Source organism: Battus philenor, unplaced genomic scaffold (assembly GCF_028537555.1).
Source record: "Battus philenor isolate CCGP_79_NKW_IND1 unplaced genomic scaffold, ilBatPhil1.0.hap1 SCAF_9, whole genome shotgun sequence".
Taxonomy (NCBI): Eukaryota; Metazoa; Arthropoda; class Insecta; order Lepidoptera; family Papilionidae; genus Battus; species Battus philenor.
Window position 1 is genome coordinate 2,773,076 of NW_027181759.1, and position 10,791 is coordinate 2,783,866.

Consider the following 10,791-nt stretch of genomic DNA (forward strand, 5'->3'; position numbering starts at 1 on the left):
GACATACTGATCGACCATGTCCTTCAGTCACAAAGAAACGACAAAGGCAAAATTCTAATGCACAACGCAATAAGCCGCAGTTTAAAATGAGTTCTCTCCTGAAATTGGTTACAAAGGAGATGATTAAATAATGAAGTTCGTCCCAAATTTTTTCAATTTTGATCATGGGATACCTGATGTTTTCGTGATTTGTATTTTAAATTAACAAACAATTTTTTGTGTTGTTTTAAATTCTGAAACTAAGCTATCATGACGATTACTGAAATCTAAAATTATTGTTATTCGATTCCTGGCAGGTGTATTATCATATTATGGAAAAGAAACTGAAACAGAATAGAAGAATATATAAATAACTATATTAAATTATTTGTGTCATAAGTCAATCTACACTGCACTCGCTTATTATGTCAGAAGTAGGAACGAATACACGAGTATGATATCTATTACCACAGATCATATTAATCGAGCACTATAAGCAAAAAATGCTTAAATCTAGAAATAGTTGCCTAAACAAGGCAGCTATTTCGATAATCGCGCTAGCAAAGCAAACATCAACATAATGTCGATCGATCCAATCAAGAATAAAGCTGGTTATGCTTCTAGCTCGGTAAAAGGATTGTCGTGTTCATACGTCTTTTATTTTATTGCCCGCAATCATGAGGGAAATGTGAGGTTGTTTATAGTAGTCCATTTACTCCAATTCTCGATTGTTCTTTACCGTTTCATGTTATTTATATTCTAGTTTTATGTGAACTGTAGTGTTACGATTTATTTAGAGGTTGTAACCTTTTTTCGTGACTCCATCACTTTTACCCAAAGAAGTGCAATTTGGGAAAGGAATTTTACAGGTTTTAATCAAACGTAAATGTTTTGCTGCTAATTTTATGACATCACTTTTGGTATAAATATACTTTTAATTCCAAATTAGAATGTACCAGTTCTCTAGTTCTTCCACAGTTGGTCCTCTAAATAGATTTAGTTTTTTTTTTGGATCTTGTCTACTAATGTACCGGTTTCCTTACAAAGTTATGATTAATTCTATTTCAGCTGTAACTTTACTTTACATTTACAGCAACAGCTTGTGAAAGTGAGTGTGTCGCGATATAAATGCGAAAAGAGTCCAATAGAACAGAGTCAAGAATCAGATTGTACTCCCCTATAAAAGCAACTACAACATGCACATTCGAATGTCGTTTCAAATTGAATAACTTATTCGTTCGTTTGTGAACAGTGACGATGTCATTTATATAAAATGTGTGTATGTATAGGAACTTGAACATGGAATCTATTCTGGTTGTAAATATTTATTAGCAAATCTTTGTACAGTGTGATCCTGAAAAGTTACCGAAATATACCGCGACCAAAAATGATCATACGAATTGACTCCCTTACTTAATATTCAAATGGCTCTAAAGATATTCATTGATTTCCTCTGTAAACGGTTATCCGCAAAATTACTCCTGATTCCATTACCGATCCACAAATATATACAGTGGAGCCGAACAAAACAAACAACCGTACTCTACCGTGAATGTAAAGGAGAGAACAAAACCTTCGATCGGGCTTAGTATTGAACGCCGCCGTTTACACAGGGACGTATTTGGGATAAATTTTGGAACGCATTTAGGACGTATTTAGGACAACGTTAACGAGTCCGGAGCGGATGTTTTGCGAGTTTTACGAGCTGCCGAAGCTGCGTAGCGTCGTGAAAACGGTAAACTGATTAACCACAATGTTCCGTAACTGACGTGCAAGATAATGCGAGTTTCATACAGTGTAATTGTGTTAGTCCACTAACATTAAAACAGGGGTTTCAAAAACTATTGTACTATGCGTAAACGATCCTGTAATTTTTTCTAGAGGTACAAAAGATGACTGTGGAGTCATCGGTCTTCCTCAAGATCCAGGAGCGGCATATTATATTTCAAGCAGGATTTCTTAGTGAGGCAAAAATAAAATGTTAAAATAGATTCTTTGTAGATTGGATGATCTATTTTAAAATTTTGAAAGATTTATTATATATTCATTCATTTATTATTCTTCTTTACAGCAGATGGATGCCTACTGCAAGGCATCGACCTATCCCCGGGGAATCTTGCAACCTTAACTATGTCGTCGGTCTACCTAGCGGGATGTCTGTCACTCGAAAACGAGTGATGTGCCCTACCACTGCCATCGTCATCAGAAGTGTTATTCTTTGGGCTACTACGTTAGAGCCCGTGGTTCTTCTGCGGTTCCTCATTTGATCTCGCTATAAAATTCCAAGCATCGCCCTCTCCATTGTTTTCTGGGCGACCTAAAGCCTTGAAATAAGGCTTATCGTAAGTGACCCCATCTCGGTTCTATATGTCATAACAATACGTCACACATATATGACCACATGATAATTTTTTTCAAACTGAAACTATTTTTTCCTGTTATTTTGCAAATTAAATTTATTAAAACGTATAATTTCAATTGATTACATCTACGAGTACTGTATACATGAATACCTAGTATATATGTAATTATTATCTAAAATAAGAATAAAATATATGTATACTACTCTACATATTTATTTTGACATTCATGATAGCTTCAGTTCTTTAGGAGAGAACGCGTGATAGCATAAGCTACCCGTATGTGTACATAAATAGATTCGATAACTTATTGAAAAAAAAATAAAAAAAAACACATTTGAGAGTCTGTGTCCTTTAGTGAGGTAATCCGACCAAGTTATTTAGGCTGTCGCCGTTATAAAACATTTTGTACGAATCAAAGAAATAAGTCAGATGTTGGGTTATATTTACGTTAAGTTTTTATTATAACTTAATTACACAATTAATTATCTTTTATTTATTAATGGAATATTTACTATTTGTAGCCTAAAAAATAAATAAAATAATATAGCCAGGACCTTAATAAAAAACGGTTAGCTTAACTAATGCAGGTTCTTGTGAATAGTTTAATAAAAATACCATGTTATACATTAATTTGAAATAACTCGCTGCGAAGGATGAAAAACAAAATCAACGTTACTGCATACCAGTTTTTAAAAAAATTTTGAAACGCCGAGGTTCGTTAAAAGCAGTGAATTTTAATTAAAAACGTAGATGATGAGAATAATAAAACGACTAAAAAGAAAGAATTAACTGTGCTGTTGAATTTAGTCGTACAATTTTGTAGTCGAATCTAATTAAACAAACTGTACTTGCTGATTTACTGAAAATGTGGACGTTGCTTTACAATACACATTAAGTGCGTTTTTAGTGCATTACATCGTAGAATTTTTTTAAAAGTAAAAGAACTTACTCCGTTTTACAGTGTTATTTTCATTCTTCTCACTCCTTCTTGTCTTAAATCTAGATTTAGGTTCCTCCACGACACACGTGACAAGTCGTTAAGATCATCAGAAAATTTAGGAATTTAAATGCCGGCGCATTTGTCGTAAATGACCAAATATTTTTTAGTCGAATCTTTGGTTTTGGAAAGCATTACCGGTTATTTTAAAATGAACTAAATCGCTACCAATTTTTAAGTAATTCAGGATCAGAAGTATTTTCTCCTGAATTGGAAATTCATTTTTTTTTCTTCCGCAGGCACGGGCGAACTTGATTCAAGTTAATATATTTATGCATTATTTTTACTATCTCCACATACTTTAATTATATACATATTTTTGCAAATAATCTGCCTACATTTTAATATATTTATAATTAATAAACAGTGGTTTTAAAGCGGTAGAGGACTAAAACTTGCGAACGTGGATCGCGGGTTCAATTCTCGGGATACAATGTTATATAATTCACACTTTGTGCATTAATTATACATGATTACCACTGCCTATAAACAAGTTTCCAAAGGATGAGCAGCAGCGTCTTCTACGTACCACAATACCACACTGCGATTGCCACTCCACATGCCAGGCGTGGTGATAACCACCAAAAATACCTTTGCGATAGGCCTAGGCCTTGTAATGTGCGTCTATGGGCTGAAATACGTCATTTCAACGGTTTTTAATTAATAGATTTATAAACATATTGATTTCTCTTTTTATATTATATGTACTCTTGCACAGTACATATATAATTTTATAATCTATCTCAAACAATGTACACGTCTAACACGAAATGAAAAGTAAATAAATACAATATGTTCGCTGATTGTATTTTTTGTATAACAACTCCATGTTTTTCTTTTTGATATTACCGATAAAGAGTATTATTTAAAATAATTAATTTAATAGCACACATTACACTATTATATAGATATGTTTGTGCTAGGAAGTAAATAAACAGTCGTAAACTTAAAATGAACATAAGCTTTTGTTAAACATTAAATTAGGTTTAAACCGCTTTGTTTGACCCTTCTAGTCATAAAATTAGTCGTCCCATTAACTTGATAACTTAATAACATAACTGCTAGTTAAGCGTCTAACATGTGAAGATCTACGACCATTATTTGTTACCAGTGATGACTACGATTGCATGGGCAACATTACGTCATCGTCAGGGGCGTATCGAAAAGGGGAATTCCACAAAAATATAATTGTTCATTTACGTCGATATAAACATTGGTAAAGCAATGAATAAAACACATTTCTATTTCTGTTGTTACTAACTTGTCCTACTGGCCCTAGGAAGAATCTCACACGACAATGAAATGTGGTGTCGTGCTTCAGGCGTCATTGGTATGTTAACAGTCGTTAAATTACCTATGGAGAAAGTTTCATAATTTTTATTTTTGATCAGTTAGGAGGAAGGAATGTATGATGCGTAGACCAACGAATCTAACAGACAGTTCAACGGATTGATGGTCGCTGGGATCCTAAAATTCTTGAGTGAAGATCGACGACAGCAAACGTATCGTAGGCGATCAGACGTGCTTGTCAAGGTAGAGTAGGAGTTGCTAGTTACAGGTCGCTTCGAACTTGTCCTGTTCACAATCTATTATTTCTTTTTTTAAGTTTCCTTTTTTGGTAGGTTCCTGTTTTCCTATCTTAATCTATAACTTAGTTTGGGAATTATTTTTTCAGTATTCCTTCAGATAATTTCGCATTCTCTCTTCTTTCTTCCTTCGCAATATAATTTACTTTATAACTTTTATTAACAATCTGTCCATATGTCTCTTTGTATTTGTCGACACGTTTCTCATAATATTGATAAAAAAATCATGAATATATAGTATGAGCAATAAAGAAGAAAAACAAATAAACAAAGCTAATTGTGTTTTTTTTTTACTGGATAATGTGGTTGTTTATATGAAACATATCAAAATTGAGATCATGGTCAAACTTAATATATATTTTTATTGATAATAAATCATTTGTAATTAATAATACCGAATTGTTATTGCTTGCCTGTTAGATTAGCTAAATTAGTATCAATTTTTAACAGTTATTATGGCGCTTTAATTTAACTAGATATTAGAATTGTTATTAATAAAGAATCTTATTAGTTAATCAATCAGAAAACTTATTATTATATATTTGAAATACGCTAATTTTCTTATCTTATAATTAACAACTTGCTGGCATATGTATGAAGTTTTTATTATAACTGCGTTGTTATATAGTATAGAATTTACCGTGGCATGCAAATCCTGCACTATATTATATCAGTGTTCAGTTTATGGCCGGTTCTTCTCAGCAGATTAACATTCCGACCCGGTGGTAATTTACTAATTATAATGCTAAATAAAAACAAATATTCAAATAATTGACAATTAAAATAAATAAAATAAATACGTAACGCCTAAATTACGTCTTCAAAAAGTTACAAAATCCTTCTTGAGTCTTCGTGTTCGCAAAATAAGGTTCTATAAGATATCTAAGACTTTCCTTTTCTTAGTTGTAAATCTATTATTACAGCATCAAGGAGTTTTGTCTAGGAACTTGGTCTGTGGACTCATTTGGATGGTTGATATTATAATCTACATTTTAAAAAATTGTTAAATTTTATTTATAAAGAGCAAATGTTGAGTTTATATCCCGTTATTCTCAGCAGATCAACATCCCGAGCTGGTGATGGCCTAATTCTTATAATTTTAAAATTATTGATAATTTACAACTGCGTGTAAATGCTTACTTGAATTAAGTTATTTTGAATTTCAATTAACCAATTCACATTACTATTAGTTTTTTTTATAGGTTGGCTGTACGTATTTAACCGTTGTATAATATTCTTTCCAACGAAATTAAAAAAAAATCTATTTTTCCGTTCATCTAGACCCTCAAGCAAACACAGTTATATAAAAAAAAATCATTTTCGTAAATCAGGCTATTAAGGGTTAATGGTTGCAGAGTTGCATTCTTACTAAAGATGTAATATCTTGTCAGAAAATACAAAATACATTTATATACTTTGTAATTTAGTTTAACTACATCTCACACAGTCGTAATCTAGACACTTAACGATATAGCAGAGCGCTGGTAATGAATAAACATGACGACCAGAAGTTTATATTTAAGCGGGGCTTTGTGCCGGAGTCGTAATTTACTTCGGCGAGTCCGCAAAAGACTCACGGATCGCTTTATTTGACCGCGATTAAATTACGGGTACACATTCCGTGGACAATCACGCACGAAATAACTTTACGTAACAATTTTAAATGTTGTTTATTTCGTTCAGAAGTAAAACCAGTTTTCTTAAAAGAACAAATTTGTTAAGTAAGAAAAAGATCAGGTGTTACCTTTTCTCGCTCTTTTTTAATATAATTACGTTTTTAAACAAATTAGTTTAATGGAATCAGGCGTTACCTTGCGGAAGTCCATCTGTTTAACAGTTTATTGTTGTTCGCTGTTGTTGGCGTGCCGCGCGGTCGATGCGGGGGCCTGCGTCGTGCGATCACCAGCTCGTTGTCACTTCAAATCGCCACGTTATATTTGTTTAATAATATTTATATGTTGACTTTAAAGGACCTGAACGGCTTAAAACATGGTATTGTACAAAATTTTGTCTCTACACGGCTGAAACGCTGAATTTATTGTACAATCCACAGATAATATTAAACTGACATAAAATTTTTCAGAACGCTAGACTTGTAGCACATCATATCTACATATATACTAGAGAAATCTATAGTTGTAATGTTCCCTAAGGCGGGCTCCTAGCGGACGGAACTGCACGAACAATCACTTAGGGTACGGCACCGCGATGCAGTCACTCCGGCAGCGGTCGCAGTGCGCGGGTCCGCGTCCGACCGGCACCGGCTGCAGCCAAGTGCATCTATACTTTAAACGATAGAGTCCCACAACTTTCACTTTTTAAAACACCTCTACTTATAGTCTTAAATAAATTGTTTGTAATTGTAAAATAAAAATAATATTTTTTAACAAAATTAGTTCTGTGGTGCAACAGCTAGTTGAAATTTTATATTTACGACTACCACTGTATGTGCGGAAGTGGCTAAATATTGGTCCTTTTCTCACTTAGGATGGACTTCCGCAAGGTAACGCCTGATTCCATTAAACAAATTTGTTTAAAAGCGTAATAATATTAGAAAGAACTCGCGAGAAAAAGGTACACAAAAACGAATATAGTAAATTATTCCTAATTAAAAAGTCAACCTTATAGTTGAAAACTTACTTTCGATCGCAACGATCAACGTTTCTTTATTATTATATTTTTTATGCACCTGCGTTATTAGGGAGCTCTTGTACATTCCCCCGTCTTACGCAGGGACCAATATGATCTCAAATAATTTTAACTTTTTTTATTTTCATCCACATCTGTATCTTTCACACATCTTTCTTTTATTCGTCACATTGCATTCCTTTACATACCTTATTTTTCTTTCTTTCGACACCTTTCCTACTTCGCCTTCACAGAGTACTGCGAGTACTTTTACAATTTTTAGTTTCATTTCATTTTTATTCTTTTAGTTTTGTTTATTAATAATTACACATTCAATTTTTTTAATTTACATTTTTTCTTTATTAATTTCGAAATTACATGATATCGCAATAATTTTCTCATTCTAGTCATACTTGACTAGGATTAGTTGATTTTAATTGACTTACTTATTGTATTTTTACAATACTGCCAGTCCGTTTTCAAAAAATAAATAAAAATACATATTTTCCTCATGATTATTATTATGTTACATCATAGAAATTTTTGTATCGATGCTAATACATACCAACATTCTATATATATGTAATACGTCAGTAATTCAATACGGCTTAAATGCGTAACGTTAGATTACCAAACATGTCATGTCATGTGTCGAAAATTTCGTATAACAGGCAAATTGTATAGACATCAAAATTATGGCCAACACTGCATTATTATATGTAACGTATCAATTACTATTTAACTACCTAATAGAAACAGGCGTTATCTCGCGGAATTCCATCCTAAAATATAGCTACTTCCGTTATGCAGCAGTAGTCGTGCAATGAAGTGCAGGGCCCGCCAGCCAGTGACTCGGTGTTTGGCACTGGTCGATCTAACATCTCCCGAGGATGGCCCATGGAGGGGTGAAACACGTGTAGAGTAGATTAACGGTAGTAGTTGTGTTTCGCATTGTTTACCGCACGCGCATTTATCAGCGGGCGGATAGGTGGTGCACTTTATTGCACGAATACTACTGCATAGCGGAAGTAGCTATGTATTATTTCCTTTTTTAGTTATTACTTAACGCTGAGTTTTATTTATACCTTAAAAAAATTATCTATATATGTGTATATGTGTGTGTATGTATATATCTTGCAGATAAATACTCTACAATACAGGGAAAAAAGAAAAAAATATGCATTTATAAGATTTCTTATACTTATTTATTAAGAAACCCTATGTTGCAGAGATACAATACCACGCTTTTACTCTACTCTATTGTATTCATAGTGGTATGTTACAGTTTTTCTTCATCATGCATTTAAGGGTTAATCAACATCAGCCATAGAAGGTCTTCTGTTGGAAATAGGGTCCCTTTCCCAATACATATCCAATAATACTGATTTAAAACTGCATCTAGTGTTTATCTACGATCTTAACAAAGTTCATCTGTTCACCTAATAAAGTTACATTAATCTTACATACTCCTAGTAAAGATTGTCGTCCGAATGTTATTTTTTATAATAAAATGCAGTTACTAAACTTGTCCTGATGTTTAATGGTTTAAATTTGTAATAATATATTTCTCATTGCTCTTTTTATAAACGGATTTATATTTGTCTATTGTTTTATAATGAAACTGTTACAAACTTTTAGATTTGATGTTACGTTTCGTATTTAATTAATAACTTTTCTGTTACAGTTTTCATTTCTCGGGATTCAACCTGAAATAATTCAAATTTTGTGCTTTGCCACTGTCTACTAAAAAAGTTTCCAGGGGATGGGCAGCAGCGTCTTCTGTGTACCATAACACTACACTTCGGCGAAGCCTTTGTTTTACAGAGGGCGTCTGTGGGCTGAAACAACGAGATAAGGAAAAGAAACTTCGCCATCTTACGTTACACGCTCCGAAAAGTTTTTATATACATTAAATACAATATTGAGCGACACATTAAATATACCGGAAGTTCCGTTTGTAGCATATGTGGACAACTTGATGTGGGTTAAATAAATTGTACCCGTGTCACTGCAATGACGTCTTTTATGTTATTTTTTTCCGACCCTCTCTTATAATTATTTATCTTTTGTTGTTAATAATTCAAATATTAATGCAATACTCGTATATGGTTCCGTCGACAAAATTTGATGTAATAATACAAATAATGTAATTATAACACCTTACCTACCTGGTATGAAATCATTATGAACACAAAACTTTACACAGTTTTGTATTCATATCGATTACCTAGATTCTGTAACAATAAGTAATATAAAAAATTAAAACTGAGGTACGGAGCAGCACGTTCCTTGCTGTTGCTTATTGGCACAAGGGGAGTGGAGGGAGTCCACACATTCACGTACCTCGGTAGCGTAGTATCGGAATCAGGAGAGACCGAACGAACATCGATTTGAGAATTGCCAAGGGAAAGGCAGCTTTCGCACAACTCCGTTCTATACGGCAATCACGGAAACTGACTAGGAGAGTTAAGCCCAAAATTTTCCAGTCCAATGTGAAAACCATGTTACTATATGGGTGCGAGATGTGGCAGGTCGACAAATATATCTCGCATCGGCTCCTAGTCTTCGTTAACAACTGTCTTCGACGTATTCTTTGCACATACTGGCCTGAGAAAGTCTCTAACGTAGATCTCTGGAAATGCTGCGGTGAGATGCCGATCGACCAGCAGATCAAACGCCACAAGTGGAACTGGATAGGCCACAGGCTCTTAAGGGACCCTGATCACATACTGAGGCAAGCTCTAGAATGGAATCCTCAAGGAAAGCGAAGACGTGGCCACCCAAAGCAAACCTGGCGGCAGACGATCACTGCAGAAGTGAAGGCAGTTAGAATGACGTGGAGCGAAGTAAAGCGCGAAGCTCATTGCCGCTCGGAATAGCGACGTGCTGTGGACGCCCTCTGCCCCATCTTGGGGACATAGGAACAAATTATTTATAAAAATTACACATATAAAACAAATTTATTTGAATATGCTTACATGTTTTAGACATAGCTTCTTTCACATTTTTTAATAAATATTTTTAGGTGGATTGTTTGAAATAAATTATTTTTTTAAATTGAAAGGTTTAAGACGTTTACATAAGGTTACTAAATATAGTCTAAAATATTATAACACATTTCATAAATTTATCATCAATTTGGTACTTGAAAAACAGGTGTTTAATTAATGCAATGTCAAGTAATCGCATAAATTTCAAATAGTTCTACTTTATGATTCCTTCCGAAATATAGTTTTTA

At 33.6% G+C, this 10,791-nt stretch overlaps 1 protein-coding gene across 1 annotated transcript; it reads left to right on the forward strand.

Moving 5' to 3' along the window:
- Positions 1–10,075: 10,075 nt before the first annotated feature.
- On the forward strand, positions 10,076–10,432 carry LOC137932265 (uncharacterized). The gene has a single exon (XM_068775868.1). The coding sequence runs from the start codon at positions 10,076–10,078 to the stop codon at positions 10,430–10,432; it is 357 nt and encodes a 118-aa protein (XP_068631969.1).
- The last annotated feature ends 359 nt before the right edge of the window (positions 10,433–10,791 follow it).

What these genes read in the sequence shown, in the direction of transcription:
- LOC137932265 (XM_068775868.1), top strand. Translation starts at nt 10,076, where the DNA reads ATGTGGCAGGTCGACAAATATATCTCGCATCGGCTCCTAGTCTTCGTT.